Here is an 18,673-nt window from a genome sequence, read left to right as displayed (position 1 = left end):
TCACCACCCTCCCGCCCACATGGTCCCCTAGGGGCCTCTAGGGTCGTAACCACTAGAAATAAATGCCTACCTTATTTCTGTGTTGTTGCAAGGATTGTGCCTGTGACAACTCATAGTACTTCTGTAACATTTCTATCCTCTGCGGATCAGCCTGATGCATACTGGCCAGCCTCTGCTCATACATGGCCACCTCAGGCAACCTAGCGGGTTCCTCTTTTCTCTGGCGTGCTGCCAGCCAAGAAGATCTTGGCTCCTCACTCTGGGGATTGCCGCTGGAACAACCAGGACCTCCAAACATAGGATGTTGAAGAAAAGCATTATTGATTGATTGATGATGAAGGGCCTGCTTTTCGTCCATTTTGTTGTCGCCCTCATTATCTGAGTCAACGTCCATTGCCTCAGGTTGTTTAGCCAACCTATTGAAATCTTTAGCAACCATTTCTTTTCTACTTGCATCATTACCAGAACCTTGATAATCACATGTGGACATATAATCCATTTGTGCCTCTTCATCCCCATGAAAGAATGGTTTCGTTTTTCCTTTACAATTTTCCATTAATTGTTGGTTAGTTTTGATGTTCAGTCTTGCGTTCTTGGAATTTGACGGCATTTCATTTCCAATAAATCCTAGATGTTTGGTAGATTTTTGTGCTCCATCGTCGGATAATGTTTTGGAGCCCCCCTTTTCATGTAAGTTTCTTTGATCTGGCCCAGTTGTGTCCATTGCAGCGGTGGCAGCTGATCTTGCTACGGATTCAAAAGCTCTACTTGCGGCAGCTGGTCCAGCTGTGGGGGCTGTTATTCGTTTAGCAGCTGCTGCATCTCTATCACTGGCAGCTGTAGGTGCAGATGATTTATTTCTAGTATCTTCATCGGGACCATCAGGCTCATCTGAAGGTCCACCACCTGTCGCTCCAGTTTCTCGGTTGCCTCCAGCTGGATCTCTTTGGTTGACTGCCTCAGCAGCTGCCGCGGCCGCCAGTCTTTCCTGCTTTTTCTTGAGTGTAGCATCTACTTTCTCAGGGATCATGCCCACTTCAATACATTTGTTGTAGCGACAAAATTTGCAGTTTGTTCTGTTGTACTTGGTGATCTTGCATTGATTGTTTCCAAATATACACCTGCAATTTATTATATATATTAGATTTTTTCAATTTTTTATTATATTTCTTTAAAAATTTTGTACAATTTTTTTGTAAAGATGTTTGAGGCTAACAGAAAGTCCCCCCCCCCCTCCCCTCCCTCTAGAAAAATTGAATTTGTGTTAACCCGCTTGAGAATAAGATGTAAAAAAATAGCTGTGATTTCTTCAAAGTCATATTCATAGATTTATTAACAATAACTAAAATACAAAACTATACCTCATTTGTCTGGGACGACCTCTCCTGAAGAAAGCCCTGCAGGAGTAGCATGAGATGGCTCCATAGTGTAGATGCGCAGCCGCGGGACTCCCGCAGACGTTGCACTCAGCTTTCAGGGCAGCTTCACCTACAATATTATTGACGTTTACATTTTAAATAAATTGACGCGTTTTACAGTGCCTATAAAAATGACTTCATACTACCATTCGTCAATTAAAATGTATACACTGGCCTGCCATTGGTAATTTAGTCTGTGTATTGGCCTATCATTGGTAATTTGTATTGCATGATGTCATTTTCTGTAGGCACTATAAAGAGCTTCTAAATAAGTGCACAGAAAAACAAAACTTTGTATAGGAGGCTTCGCTCCAATAGGGATGTCGAGCGTTACCCCCATATTTGAAAAATAATTGTGGTCTATAGGGCCTTTATAAGGTTGGGGGGGGGGGGGGGATGTCCGCGCGACATCTTATGCTTAAACAGAAAGACATACACCCTTCTACTGTTTATAATATATATAATCCCATAATATTTATTTGATAAGAAGATGTGCTGCACTAAAAGTGATGAAATTTTGTTGCTACGAATAGACAGGGGGGCATCAACATACATATTCAGTGGGCCAACTTTCAATTATCAGGGATGTAATAAAATTATTAATAGTTACAAGTTGTCCACATTATAATGCTAAATATAACCATATTATATAACAATTATGCTTATTATTAAACTTAAACACAAACTTATAAAGATGGCCATGAAATGGATTTCTTATACTGGCCTTCAATAAGATATGCTAATGTTTGTAAAATAACAGCACTAACCAGAGATGGATACTTAAACAAATAGGATCGCTGAATCAGCTATGGTAGCCAGATTACCAAAATTGTTTTTGTAAAAAATCCTCCAGAACATATAAAAATCTACAAAAATTAATAAAATCTTATTTCAATAACCCTTCTATGATTTTAGAACAATTTTCTTTAAATTCATAGATAAATTTGTACAAAATAAATTTTATGACCTGGCTTATACCATAGCCGATTCAGCGATGCTTGATTTTTTAAGAACCCAGCTCAGGTTACTTGATGGTATTAATCTTACCTTTTGCCGTCTGGCCAAATTCCCCATTCTGACTATTCCCTTGCTGCGGATAAGAATCTGTCTCAGGATCCTCCACACTTTCATCAACATTATTATGATCAGCTGTGTCCTCAGGATTTATTTCTTGGCGTGGAGTAGCTGTAGTTGGTTGCTGTGCGGATACAATCACCCTGCCGCCAGCGCTACTAGGGCTGCCAACCGCTTTGCCGATGTCCATCTAAAAAAGATATTATAATAAAAACTTTTGTTGCTAATTTATCTCGTTCCTTTCAGTTTTTTATTACTTATAATTAACAACAAGGATGACAACATCAATAAGTAGCGAAGCTAAAAAAAATTCTGGATGGATATCCAGAAAAAAACTTAGTTGAATTTTTGTATAATATTGATACATAATACGTAAATAATTTGTATAATTTGTATAATGAATTATCTATTTGGTTTTCAATCCTAGTATACAGTTTAATTCCAAAAAGAATGATTTCAGTTCAACTGTTTCACTGACTGCCAGAGTTTTAATTCTTATGGAATATGCTTTAATGGTTTTATAAGATTTTCTTAAGGTGAGGTTGAATATGCTTTTCTTTAAAAGAAATGCCAACTCAATAATTATAAAAATCTGATGCCTCGTAATTTTAATATAACCAAATAATTGTTGGAATCATTCGGGTTGATTATCATAACACCTTTCAGGGTGGGGGGGGGGGGGGGGTTAAATAACTATTAGTTTAATCCTTTGGGATAATCCTATATTTACATACAATCTATAATACAAAGTAGCTTGATGTCTGTCCGTCTGTCCGTCCCTTAAGATCTCCGGTAACCACTGAACCGATCGGATTCTACTCTTCACGTTATATACCTATTGGTCCTGTGGTGGTTTTAAGCTATTTTCTTGAGGGGTGGGACACCCCCAACCTCCCCCAAAAACAAAAAAATCCTCACCCCCTATTTTTTTGTTTATGGGAAAGTTAGTACCATAAAACTACTGGCAGCACCAGTAGTACTTAATTTTGAAATTTTTTTTAATTACCTCTTAGGGCAAAGTCTCTAGAGGCTAGGGGCGAAGCCGCTAGTATTTATACATAATAGATATTTTTACTATATATAATTATACTATATGTAAATACTAGTGGCTGCGCTCCTAGGATCCAGGAGCTTTGTATTCTTAGTAAGGAAAGTAGAAAAATAGCTTAAAACTAACCTTAGATATAAATGATAATTAAAACCTTCCAAGGACCTACAAGAACCTTTCATAAAATGGAGAACTCAAAAGGTTTAATAGTTATCGAACTCTTAAGCTACAGACAAAAAAACCTTACTACTTTTAATAGGATAACATATGTATAGTGAAGCTGCTCTATATCACTCACTATAGAGCATAGTAAATGATCACCAACTCTAATTGAACTGTAAATTACACTGGTATCCAATAACCTCGTTATATTATCTATAGGCTCAAAAATTACAGTAAGAAGAACTTCGTCATTGGGAATGTACGTCATTTTATCATTCATTGTCTTATCTCTTAAGAACCCTACATAAGATGTTTTATTTACTTATCTTTACTCTTTAGAGAACTTTTTTAATTTGAAATAATTGTATTTTGTATTTGTAAACAAATTATTTCAAAGTTTATTTTGTGCTGGAGTATTTCTGAATAGAATGATTTTATGTTTTAATTCTTTTTTTTCAACAATGACAATTAGTTATTTTGGCCGAGCTACAAAATGTTTTCTGTTATAAAAGCATTTATTTTGCGCACTTTGAATAACGAAAATTTATATTTTGTAATTTAAAATGTAACATATACAATAAAAGTTGATCTGAAGATTACTTTAGAACTGTTAAATTATGAATTAAATTTCTTAAAAACAGACAAAAATCAAGTATTTTTTATCACTAATAAAGATCTAATAAGCCTAGAAGGTTATTTATTACTAGACTACTTATAGAAAATTGCCCAAGGAAAAAATTATAAAAAAAAACAACCAAGAAGTTGTACATACAGACATGGATCTTAAGGGCTAAGACAATGGATGTTAAATTGATTTACATCAACACGAATGATAAACAAAATAACACCTTCTGTTGAATAAAATTATTGGTTGAAAAGTGTGGAGACTGGTAGCTAGAACCAACCAATAAAGATGCGATAGAAGTACCCAAAGTGTTTGAGCCAACGAATTAGAGTGAAGTCTTATAAAATGTTGAGTGTCAATTTAATTTAGAGCCCAATGTCTACTCCCCACCCAAAAAGTATTAGACAGTAAATCTGTTTATTACCACTAGGTCCAAGTCCCAAATTTTTGTGAATCTTTCAACAACTTTTATTTAACATTTTATCTCCAAAAATCCTTTTTATTGCTGCAATTCTTATGCACAATCACATAGTCGTCCTAGAAATATTTTGATTAAATATCATATCCTTTACCTTTAATAAGTGTTGGTTAATAAGGTCATCTGATAGTTGAACTTTTCATATTATGCTTCAATTTATCTTCATTCTTCATACTGAAATAAAAATATGATATATTTAGGTGTGCAATGATTTCCACACGTATGATATATTTAACGAAATATGATATATTCAGGTGTGTAATGATTTCCACACGTTCATCAAATTATCAAATAAGAAAAAAATGGATCATGGAAAGAAATCGAAGTAGCGGTATTCGTCGTATTTTCACAGTAGCTTTTGATAGATTATTTCAGGTTAGATTAGGTAAAGTAAATGTTAATGATTGCCCCGCAGTGTTAGAGCCCCCCGCAGTGGCTTGAAATAGGAGAAACACTTAAGTGAAAATACGACGAAACCAGCTACTTCGTTTTTTTACATTAAAAAATGTATATTATTACTTCAGATAAAGCTGCAATCTGTCTTTAATTTTTTGGGGGAAAAAACAATGTCCTGTTTCTATAGGTCTATAGGTGGCAGTTTTTCAGTACAAAAAAGGAGTATTTTGTACAGACTTCCTTTATCAAAATGGGACGTTTATTAGATAAGCTTTCATAACTTATTAAATGCTTCCTTTAAACAAGGTTAATGAGATAGGCAATAATTAGATATTACAAAGTTGATTAAAAAAAAAAAGCAATAACTAAAAATTTATAAAATACTTTTTATGTGATTTTTGTGTATGTAATATATAAACTTTTATGAAACTGCCTCTTTGCCAAATATGCCTATAGACAATTATATTCCTACATATGATTTCATCATCTTAGATTTTTTAAAAAATTAGCTTCAGTGGCAACTTAACCCCTTTATTGTGAACCATTTAGTCGACAATGCATTTTATAACCACCAACCAAGGTGTTCAGTAAGAATTATTTCAAGCCGTGCGTACTTAGGGAAAAGGGAATGTGATTCTGACAAACAAACAATTCCAAGTGAAAATTTCCCCTCAACTTTCTTCCCTTTTTTCTCCCCTTCTTATCCACTCCTTTTTCAGTTACACCAAAAAACAAGTTTTACTCCATTTTTAATTTAACAAAATATTTAATTTCCGGCAATTTCAAATGGAATTAATTGGCTGAATAGCAGCCTCTGGTGCGTACTATTAACAACAAAATAATTTGTTCGTAGTACATAGTATACAAAATATTGTTAAACAAGGATGACAACATCCATAAGTAGCGAAGCACAAAAAATCGTAGATGGGAATACGTACAGGTAGATTTAAAAGGTTTTTACTAAAATCAAGAATAGATTTATTGGATAAAATAAATATGAAACCTAGTTTTATTTTGTATGATGACGATGGTCAAAGTAAATTATATTAAAGATGCTCATAACAATGGGAAAAATTATTTTGATACTGATATCCCATAAAAGTTTGAAAATTGGATCAAAATAAACAAAGATATTGGGAAATATGTAAAACATATAAAAATAGCCAAAAACCTGATAAAAGGCAGTCTGGCCGCCATGGTTGTTTTCTTAAAACGACAAAAAATTTAATTTTTAAATCCTTAAAAACTTTAAAAATTTGGAAAATCGGACCATATACACTGAAGATATGGAAAAAGGTGTTAAATATATTTATAAATAGCCTAAAACCTGCCAAAAAGGCAGTCTGGCCGTCATGGTTATTTCCTTTAAAGACGGGAAATTTAATTTTGATATCTACAACTGAAAAAATTTTGAAAATCGGACTATAAACACTGAAGATATGGAGAAAAATGTTAAAAATATAAAAAAACAGCCTAAAACCTGCTGAAAAGGCAGTCTTGCCGTCATGATTGTCATCTTTAAAAGACGGGAAATTTAATTTTGATATCTATAACTGAAAAAAATTTGAAAATTGGACCATACACTGAAGATATGGAGAAAAATGTGAAAAATATAAAAATAGCCTAAAACCTGCTAAAAAGGCAGTCTGACCTTCATGATTGTTGCTTTAAACGACAGGAAATTTAATTTTGATATCTGTAACTGAAAAAATTTTAAAAATCGGACCATAAACACTGAAGATATGGAGAAAAATGTGAAAAATATAAAAATAGCCTAAAACCTGCTAAAAATCGGTCCGACCGCAAATGATGTTTTATGGTCAATTGTGCTCCTTAATAATAGGAATGTTGTCAAAAAATTTCAGCATTCTATCTTTTATAGGAGCTGAGTAAATCCCATTTCCCCCATAGCGTTACGGACGGACTGACTGACGGACGGACAAAGTGAATTATAGAGTAGCTTCGCTACTAAAAATGTAAATCAGCTTAGCAACCTGGTCAGATTTTTAATCAAAACTAGACAATCTTTTGCTGAGACAATGGAGTTTTCAATAAAAACTAAATCTATTTTGTATTGCCTAACAAATAAATGCATTTGAAAAGGGGGTGGGTAACCCAACCCATGTATGAATTAAATAAGTTTGAGTAGGGACAAAAAGTTATTATGTATTTCATAACTATTTTGTTGAAAAAGAACAATGAAATGAACTTACTTTTTACGTAGTAAATATCAAGTAAAAGCTATCTTTCAAAAAGGCCGTATGGACTTTACGTCCTCATTTAGTACTAGCGGATACGCCCCTAGAGGCCTCTAGGGGCACTTGAGGAGAGAGGAGTTGAATTCTTGGGAGGGTGGTGGTACCCTCCCCCGAAATAGTTATAAACCTTCCCTGGACCTATGAAAAGCTACTTTGTAAAGGAGAACCATGCCGATTCAGTGGTTAGCGAGATCCAGTGGCGTGCGAAGCACTTTGTCTAGGGGGGGGCATTTTGAAGATTTTGTATAATTTTGCCCCCCCTAAATCAAAGTGCCCCGGGGGGGCACTTTGCTTTAGGGGGGGGCATTTTGATTATATATACTAATTTTAAATAAGGGCGTTTTAAGGGGTGGGATTATTTGATTATGGGCCTCCTAGTCCCTATCCCTTCTTCCCCATCCCTATTTCCCATTTATATCCCCCACCTCTCCCCCCCCCTATATCTTCTCCCCCATCCCTTCTCCCCACCCTGCAATGACCGAAGGGAAGGGAGCTAGAAAGCATCTTCGAAAAAATAGTACAGAAGATAAATTAACCTTTCCCCCCCCCCCCCCCCTCCACCACAAAACATTTTTAATGGGTGGAAGGGGATGTTAAAAATCTCAGCAGGAAGGATGAATAACAACCCCATTAAAAAAATTGGGGGGGGGGGGGAGATAAAAACACTCATTTTGGAAATAATTTACCAAAAATCAACCTAATATGAAAAAATGATATTAAATATTTCTTTATTGTATGACAACAAGGATGACAAAATCTTTAAGTAGCAAAGCACAAAAAATCATTAATAAGAATACAGACAAGTAGATTTAAAGAGCATCTGTTGAAAAAAATATATATTTTAGGTAGAAAAAGTCACAAATCCTTTTTCCTGTATGTTGTGTGATGAAAGTCAAAGTAAATTACATACTGGATGCTCAAAACAGCAAGAAATTTTATTTTTTTTAATATTATATTCCACAAAAAAATTTATCATACCATAAAAACCAAAGATATAATGAACTATGTAAAAAATAAAAAAAATTACTTGTCCTTTCATTGTGATAAAAAGCATAAATCATTTGGAAGGGCGCAAGAGCAAATTTTTTTCTTCAAATATGCAGGGAGGGAGGGGTTTTTGGGCTATTTATTACACTACTCCCCAATATTTCATAGTAAAAACCATTTGGAAGGGCGCGAAGCGCAAATTTTTTTCTTCAAATATGCAGGGAGGGAGGGGTTTTTGGGCTATTTATTACACTAGTCCCCAATATTTCATAGCAGAAACCATTTGGAAGGGCGCGAAGCGCAAATTTTTTTCTTCAAATATGCAGTGAGGGAGGGGTTTTTGGGCTATTTATTACACTAGTCCCCAATATTTCATAGCAGAAACCATTTAGAAGAGCGCGAAGCGCAAATTTTTTTCTTCAAATATGCAGGGAGGGAGGGGTTTTTGGGCTATTTATTACATTAGTCCCCAATATTTCATATAAAATTTTCTTATTCGTTGGCTCAACAACTTTGGGGACTTTAATGGAATTTTGATTGGTTGGTTAATTAAGTCGAGTTTCCATACATTTCATCCACTAATTGTAATCTATATAAGGGGTAATTTTGTGTATCATCATTGGGGATGTACAAAATTTCTTTGGTAAAAAGTTTATATTATACAAAATAAAATACTTCCTATAACCTGGTTTGTTATGTTCAGTGAAAAAAGATTATAACCTAATTTCTACACTAATTTAAAAATTTGGTAAGGTTAAATGAATAGTAACTCTCTGTTTGGCGCGAAGCGCCAAATTTTTTTTTTTGTTGAGTATTTCTTGATCTTTTTTTGGAAACTGGGATAGTTTTGCTTTTTGTAGGGTAGGGGGCAAAAAGGGGCATTTTTGTTGACCAGGGGGGGGCAAAATGGGGCATTTTTTAACATTTAGGGGGGGGCAGGGGGGCGGTTGCTAGGGGGGGGCAGGGGGGGGGGCGTTTTGGTCACTAGGGGGGGGGCGATTGCCCCAAATGCCCCCTTCGGTTCGCACGCCACTGGCGAGATCCTTTGGTACAGACAAACATCCTGTTACTTTATTGTAAGGACTGACTGCGCTTTAAAGAAGATAAAAATCCAGAAGTTTCACAATCCTTTTCCAAAGACCTTCAAACAAATATGATTTGTTTCTTATTGGTTTCAAATAAATTTGTCAATACTATTTTATTTTTAAAATTGCTGCAATTCTTAGAAATATGGCATATGCCAGAGATAAGGAAAAAAAATTTTATTAAAAAATTGATAAAAAATGAAAATAAATTTGATTTTCTATTTACTTATTTCTTTTAATTCTGGCCAAAGAAATGACCTTTTTAAATGTGAAATAAAGTACATAATAAATTTGGGAAAATCAACCAATTACATATGAATAAAAATGATAATATAACTTTCAAAATCAAAAAAGTTTTTTTAAAGGGAAAATAGATATAAAATGACACGTTCAAAAAACTTTTTTTCACTATAAATCATTGTTAATGTATAATTTTACGCTTAAATTAATCTCTTCATAAGTTCATATTTGTCACAAATGGACAAATATAAACAAGGATGACAACATCCATTAGTAGAAAAAAGTAGAATTCCATAGAGCTTGATAGAAGAAATAGCAAAATAGACTCTCAGACAAAATGAAGTTTTATCCTATTTGATACGGGAGGGAGGGCCCAATACTCCCAAAAAAAAAATTCTGATAGACAGACGGACGTACGGACATTTGAAATTATATAATAGCCTCGGTATTAAACATTATAATGTTGATTCTCTATGACATTGTTATCATCGGTTTATCATAAAGTTATTTATGATTATTTAAGCATTTCAATTATTTATTTTTACATTATTTAAAAACTAAAATTTTGGGAATATTTTAAGTGTCTTATTTGGTATAGTTATAATTATATATTAGATTTAACAAAAAATTTTAGTAACAAGGGGTAAAAACTAAATTCATGAGATTCAAAACTAAATTTATGAGATTAAAAATGGATGTGTTGTACCTTAAATTTTCTAATAATAATATCATTATTAATTTTTTTTTTAGCATAAAATTATTAAATTACTATTATTTTAATATAAAAATTATCAAACTAAGGATGTAAGAACTGCATATTTTATTTGTTCCCTCCTTATCAAATGTCTAGATATCATCATGTATAGACTACAGACTAGCAAAGATAAAACTTAAAGTTGGCATTCTATAAAGCTTTGTTTCTCCTACTTCAAATGAAGTTACAATAAAGAGAGGGGTAGGTTTCTGGTAGAATCCGTAAATGTTATGTGTTATAAGTTAAAAACAGTAGTAAAACGATAAAAAATTATGTTAACTTTTTAAAAAAATATTTTGTCTTTAGTTCTTTTTAATAAGAAATACACATATTTAGTGAATATTATCGTTCTACAACTATTTTTAAGCATTAAAACACACACCTTTACGGATTCTACCAGAAACCTACCCTTCTCTTTGTATATACACTATCGGCTATGCCATCTCCTCTAGGAGTGTCTTTAACTAGATCAAAAAAAATAGTGACTGCGCACCCCTAGGGGTCTGTATTTAAAGAGTGAAAAAAAGCCTAAATCAATCCCTAAACTTGAATCTAAAAATTAAATATCAAAAACCATCCCACGACATATAAGAAGCTTCACGGTAACTGAGAACCATATCTGTTTAACGGTTAGAGAGAATCTACGCTACAGATAAAAAAAAACCTTACTACTTTATTTTATAGGATAGCTAAAAAGAACCCTTCAACATGTATAAAGCTTCTCTGAAATGTGGAACCTATTTGATTTAATGGAGAGATTAAAAGCTCTCACTTCTTATCATAGGAAAAAACTGTTTTGTAATGTCCTATCAGAAATCTAGACATAGATTTATATTCAAATAAATACTATACTTTGCTATTTCTATATTAAATCGCATTATTTTTACTTTTTTTCAACTTTGGGTGTTACTACCACATGTGATATTGTTTTTTTTGTTCAAAGATTCTACAGTCATCAGAAAGTAATTATAATTTAATTCAAATTTTGATTGTATGATATAAAAGGATGTCATTAGACCTGCTCATAAATCATATTTATTTCGTTCTTGTTTTAGAAAATTTTTATAGTGCCTCAAGATGCCATACTGGCTTACCATTGGCCAATTAAATATACTGGCCTGCCATTGGTAATCTAGTCTGTGTTTTAGCCTATCATTGGTAATTTGTATTATTTGACGTCATTTTTTTAGGCACTATTGAGCGCTTCTTGTTTTACTTTGAGCTATGAATAGCCTATGATTTTAAAAAAAGGCTTGTATCCTAAATGGCTTATATATCTCTTTAATATCCTTTAATAAGAAAAATGAAATAATCCAATGAATAAATTTATTGACTAGGTCTGATAATCATAATCTATCCGGGATCTAAAGTGATAAGACAATAGCTGAAAAATTTATGTGAATCCCAAATCCGAAAATTACACCTGTAGATTATAATTAGTAATTGAGATGTTTGGACATCCAACTTATGAACCCACCAATCAAAATTCAAATAAAAGTCTCCAAAGTTGGTTACGTCAACGAAGAAGAAAACGTTATTATAAAACTTTGGGGACTTGTGTAATAAACAGCCCAATGTCCCCTCCTTCCCTGATAATCTATCCTTGGTATATTGTCTGGAAGTGCAAGAGGTCCATTATTATTTTCTTTATGGGATCAACATGAACAATTACTGCGGTAATGGTTGCAATTTTTTTTCGTGTGTGTGTTCCAGGGACATAAAAGGATAAGACAATGCTCGATAAATTGATGTACATCCCTAATGTTAATACACAAAATTACCCCTTCTGTAATTACACTTAATGAATCAACCAATCAAAAGTCCCCAAAGTTGTTAGCCAACGAATAAGAAAACGTTATTATAAAACTTTGGGGACTAGTGTTATAAACAGCCCATTGTCCCCTTTCTCTCTGGTGTGTTCACTACAGGGTGCCTCATTATATGTCTGTACTGTAAGATCCAGCAAACGGCTAGACCGGCATACTAAGCATCATGTTGACTATATGTTTAAAGACATTTTCTTTATTAATGAACAAAACATTTTGGTTAAATTAAAACACTAAAAAATTAACGCCATATTTCTTTCATTAGAAATCTTGTTCTTAACAAAGAACAAAATTGAACAAGAGTTTTTAAATTACACATAATTTTTAATCTTTTCTTTTTAAAGTGTCTAATTTTTCATTCTTTTCTTTCCTTCGACATCATGTACCGAGGCATTGAACAATGGAAAATATTTTTAACATATCACTATGTTGCTTAACACACATTGTCCCCCATGCATTTTATACAAAATTATCCATAAATAGTTAATTTGGTCAATTAATCATGTACTGACCTATCCCCGTGTTCCTGTCGACTATAGACAGCCCAGTGCGTCATTATAGCGTTCATTAATATAATGACAATATTGTGTTTTGTGCAATGCTCATTTAAATTTTTAAAATTCATTACATTATTCATTTGACATTGATTATAATTAATTAGATATGAATATCTTTAAGATGGTTAAATATGTTGTTTTCTTCTTCAGAGGGTTTTGTCGAAGCGTCATACAATACAAATGACCAATGATTTGCCAATACACAGACTAAATTACCAATAGCAGGCCAATATACCTTTTAATTGACCAATGGTAGGCCAGTATGACGTCTTTTTTTTTTATAGACATAATGAAGCATACATACATATCCAACTACTCTTGTATAAAAGATTGGCTAAAGTTATATATAATAAGCGATGTGAAGACGCCGTTTTTGTTGGCCGACTCCGCGAGAATAAAAGATTCACCTGGATTCGGCTCCGGCGAAAATAAGATGTTCCAGCCCCAATGAAAACATGGTCGCCTCCAGCTCCACGTCGCTGGATATTTTCTATATATTGTGATTTATTTCCTCGTGATTTATCTATCTATATGTATTTTTTTCTAACCATACGGCGTGCTGGCACGCTTTCTAAATATGTACTATTTTAGCATTTTGTACAATAAGTGCGCATTTCAATGCACACTCATACACTTTGAAATTTAGTTGTTCTAATTTAAGTTAAATTATAACATATCTACCAGTTATTTTTTTGATAAAGTTTAAACTTTAAATGTTTACTTTTTCGTTATCTTTATATCAAATACTCTATTTTAATTTAATTTTTCAACTATCTGTATTATCTTTTAAAGGCACTAGCTGGACTCGGAACTATTTAAAAATGATAAAAATACAAGATATTTTGTTTGTAATTCTTACAAATCAAGGGTAGAAAAAAGAAATCAAAAAACTAGGGCTTCAAGGAATTAATTTTCAAATTGTTGGTCTGTTTCAATCCTTAACTAAAAGTAACGTCATCTATAATACAAAGTAGAACGATGTCTGTCTGTCCGTCTGTCCGTCTGACCGTCTGTCCGTCTGTCTGTCTGTCCCTTAAGATCTCGGTAACCACTGAACCGATCGGATTCTACTCTTCAGGGTATCTACCTATTGGTCCTGTGGTGGTTTTAAGCTATTTTCTCGGGGGGTGGGACACCCCCAACCCCCCCAAAAACCAAAAAATGCCCCCCCATTTTTTTTTTTCCATGGTCCTTTACGATTTTCGCAATAATTTTTTTTATCACCTCTTGGGGCAAAGCCCCTAGAGGCTAGGGGCGAAGCCGCTAGTGTCTTTATAATGTAGCTTCTCATAGGCCTAAGGAAGGTTTATAACTATTATGGGGTAGGATATCGTCACCCTCCCAAGAGAGATAACTTATTAACTCTCCCCCTACCCCACTCCCCCAACTCAAGTGCCCTGGAGACCTTTTGTTGTATTTATTGTAATTTTACTCAACTAAAAAAACTGACCCAAAATAATGTAGTATACCTTAAGACGTAAAAATATGCATTTGAGTACAAGTTGTAGAAACATTATTACTTGAACAGTTCTTTAAATTTAAACATTTTTTCAATAAAATGCAACATTTCTTTCCAAACTAACTACTTTCACATAAAAAGCTGCTAATCTATAAATAACAAATTTGTTTGAAAATTAAAAATCGGCTATTTGAGAGATTTAGTTTGGCGGGAATACAGTTCTTATTTCATGGTACAATCACAAGACTACCCTCTCCCTCCATTTTTCAAATTTTTCACAGCTGCAAATTCTCGAACGCTAAAGTTACGTACTGTACTGAAATTATTGCTGTGAACAAAACTTAGCATTGTGTAAGTCTGACTCGCGTAAAAAAGTTGGGCAGCTAAAAAAAAAACATCATTCATTAAATTTGTCAATAAAGTTTTCCTTATAGTCATTTTCTTTCAAAAAAAGAGGCAATTTTCATGATTCTTTGGACACTGTTTCATTAGAATATTTAACATTTAGGAAAAATGTATATAACAATAGAAATATAAATAATATTTTTCAGCTGCCTAACTGTCTACGGGGCAAATTTCAAACATTAATCTTGTGTTATATTTTGGCAGAGGGGAAATGAGAGAAATCTTGAGACACAGGGATTTTTAATCAATGAAATAAAAAGTTATGAAAAGCCTTTAAGTCTTATTCTACAAAGTAATTTTTCTAATTCATAAAATATTAAGGCCTTTTTTTGTCAGAAGCAAATATTAAGTTCAGAGGCTAAACCTCTAGTCTATAATGTATATAAAACTTACTTATTAAGTCTTATGATTGTACTTTACAGATTTGAGATTAGGACTCCCCTTAAAGATCCACATTTAGGCTGGGGGCAAGTCCATAATCCAGTAACTGTATAAAGGAGGAGAAAGTCTAGGAGGTTTTTTTTTGATTCAAATAAAACAGAACTGTTCCAATACAGGCGGTTTTTTAGTGCACGCTAAGCACTTTAAGGTGAGGGGGGGGAGCAACACTTTTTGTTCTCCTGACATTAACTATTAGTCAAATTAATTATGTTCTTATCTAATAGTGAAGTAAAAATAAAAAAAAATCTTAAAATAATGCCACACTAGACTTTAAATTGAAAATTTTTCTTTTTCGAAATTGCACCTTATAATTAATTATCAACGCTTTCGCCTATTACAAAGTACTTGATAAAATATCTCAGTAAACTTTGATAGAAAAATTTTAAAAATAGAAATCTGATAAATCCTTTAAATAATATTTACCTAATTTAACTTTTAAAAAGTTTTTATATTACTTAAGCAAGGTTGTTACGGTGCAATGATTAATCTTTCTGAATAGGCAAATGTTAAAAATAAGATTTGATCAATTTGCACACATATTCAAATTATGGAATTTACGTAAAGAATATTTGGGTATAGTCCCTTTCGTGGCAACGCACCTTAAGGGGCGATTCTTCGTATTTTTCACATTAGCTTTTCTCTTATTTCTAGCCCCTGTGTAGGGGGGGGGGGGTTCTAACCATGCGGGGCCAATTGCCTAACCCTGTGGGCAATCACCTAACCCAATATAACCTAACTTAACCTAAAATATAAAATCAATTTAAAAAAATTTAAGGGGCGTTCCACGAAAGGGACTATTCCCGAATATTTTGATTTTTTAAATGTTAATTTTTTGCTATTAATAAGTACTAAAAGCATAATCTAAAAATTTGTTATTTTCAGAAAATTAATAAAATAAAAATCATGTTATTATTTCCTGTTTTTGTTGTCTGGTTAATTTTTCTATCTGCGGAAAACATTCTACATTTTCAGTGTAAATAGGAAAGAAGATTTTTGGATTATCGAAAGCTATTCTATAACATTATATTCTTTTTATTATATTATTGTTAAAGAATATTTTCTCAATCAATATCCAGATATTTATAATTTATTCCTTGCTTACACTTTTGGAGTGTATTGTCCTTGTTTAATGAATCTATTTTTTGGGAAAATATCTCTCTGCAAGAAAATGATTTAATCTAATTATATGGTTATAAAAATGTTACAACAGGTGGTAGTTAAATAGTTACCAGAGCCGGATAGGGGTAATTTTATTTGGAATTAAGTTTAAAATAGTCTTTCCACACCCCCCTTAAATTAATTTTTATTTAGGAGAGATAGAGGTGTAATTCTCCCCAGAAAACGAGGTGTTACCCCCCCCCCCCACCCATCATTTTCGCTACCACCCACCCATGGGACACCTATTAATACAAAATGAATAAATTGTTAATATTCGTTTATTCGTTTGTCCAACCACTTTAGAGCTTAGCTTTTATGGATGTTGTCATCCTTGTTTATTATTAACATATGGTTAAAATGATATGTGTGAATACTAGAATTATTTATGAATGTGATCAATAATATTTTTTACTGTAGCTACTCTATAACTAGGGTTTGTTCGTACGCCAGTCTCAATAATAAAGTATTCAAATAAGTATAACCTAATTTTAAACGTCACTAGCCTGTAAGGCAAATATGAAAATATATAAATCATTGACCATTTTACAAAAGCAATGAGAACTTTTTTACCTCTAATTATTGTTAAATATTAAAAATATTAGAGAAATAAAAATATTTTCTTTATTATTGTATAGATAATAGATACTGAAAAACAACGTATTATGGTAATTTTTGGAAAAGAATTCTCTCTCTCTTTATTCTTTTCATTAAAACTATTTACCATTAACAAGGATGAAACATCCATAAAAGCGAAGCTCAATAATAGAGACTGACAAATGAACAAAGTGAGCTATAGACAAGGGGTCGTACAAAAAGAGAGCAAGAATAGAAAAATTAGAAATAGTGAAACCTTTAAATATAAACATACATGTCTTTTGTGGCATGAGCGAGTAACAGACTAACAGACCAAGTAATAAAAATCTTTGAAAAAATCATTCATCTATCTAAAATAGGAGCTGAGAAAATCAAGGTTCCCCACTAGCGTTGCGGATTTACTGTCGAACTGACAGACAACGCAAGTTTTAGAGTAGCCACGAAAAATTTGAATATACATTAAACCAACAAAAAAAAACCTAACCAACAAACAAAAACAAATTTTCTCTCTTTAAATGTTATTATTCTATGGAAATGGCTTTCAAAAACTTCTTAGTATGGAAGATACTATATAATTCACGTTGTCTGTCTATCCTTCAATATGTAACGCTATTATAAAAATGCAATTTACTCGGCTGCTATTTAAGATTAACAGATCATTTTTTTAGCTTCTAGTATCTAATTTTCTGGGACCGTCGGCATGTCGCTAATGCTACAAAATACAAATTTTAAAGAATAGAAAAATAAACTAAAATAATTTCGTAAATTTTTCTAATAAATTTATTTTTATTTCATTCGCCACTTATGGATGTTGTCATTCTTGTTCTATTATTATTTACTAATTTTGGAGAAATTTTATTGAATAAATCCAGTTTAATCTGTAATAATCAAAGAAATTATTCATCTGTAACAGTTAAAGTGAAAAGGATTACACACATTTATGATTTTGACCTAAACATAATAATAGCGCAGCAATGACAAGCTAACAATAATTGTGATGTCCCGTACGAACAGACTTACTCAGATACCCTGATTTCAGAGTAGCTTCCCTGTTGTTACATGATGGATATATTTGTCATTGTTTTTAATATGTACATTTTTGTTTTTATACTTATTATTGGCTATGTCCAAAAAAAGAGATAACCTAGAGACATACTGTCTAAATCAGCCAATAGGAGAATTATAAAGGTACAATCAAGACATCTCATCGGTTGAAAGTTAGCTTTCTAAAAATTATATTGTGGAAAAAATTCGTCGCCCGTAACAAGATGTAAACAAAGGTTTCTGTCAGCAAAAAATCTCTTTTTAAGTTTGACGAAAAATGGGGTCAGATGGACCATCTACATATTATATTATGTATTTCCTCTAAATTGTTTATTATATACTACATATAACAAACAGTACTACTCTCTGAAAAGATTTCTGTTACATTCTAAAAATGTATGTACTATGTATACAAGAATATACAGTTTGTTATGGCAAATATATACTGCAGGGCTAGGCAGTCGTATCTGAAAACTCTAAAAGAAACCAACAATAGTTTAAAACAAAAAAAAATTTAAAATCCAGTTCCACAAAAAAAAGATAGATGAACATTATTGGGCCGGCGGCTGCAAATCTTTATTATCTATTTTTCACTGGCGGCTGAAATTGAAAGAAATGAGCATTGCGGCAGCTGCCAAACCTTAATATAATAAATATTGTTGTT

The 18,673-nt window shown here is 32.6% G+C and overlaps 1 protein-coding gene across 1 annotated transcript in view; it reads right to left on the bottom strand.

Moving 5' to 3' along the window:
• Window positions 1–18,673, bottom strand: part of LOC145317430 (uncharacterized) — a 37,391-nt gene that overhangs the window by 10,587 nt on the left and 8,131 nt on the right. The window contains exons 2-5 of the mRNA XM_080158517.1: window positions 4,900–4,979; window positions 2,466–2,682; window positions 1,362–1,488; window positions 71–1,121 (exon numbers count right to left, since the gene is read on the bottom strand). Of these exons, the coding sequence (XP_080014643.1) occupies window positions 71–1,121; window positions 1,362–1,488; window positions 2,466–2,682 (1,395 nt within the window). The 5' untranslated portion in view covers window positions 4,900–4,979. The remainder of the gene's footprint in view (window positions 1–70; window positions 1,122–1,361; window positions 1,489–2,465; window positions 2,683–4,899; window positions 4,980–18,673) is intronic.

This window comes from Acartia tonsa, chromosome 4 (genome assembly GCF_053477335.1).
Source record: "Acartia tonsa isolate MP-2025a chromosome 4, ASM5347733v1, whole genome shotgun sequence".
NCBI lineage: Eukaryota > Metazoa > Arthropoda > Copepoda > Calanoida > Acartiidae > Acartia > Acartia tonsa.
The sequence above is the reverse complement of the archived record's forward strand: the minus strand, read 5'-3'. Positions and strand labels throughout refer to the sequence as shown.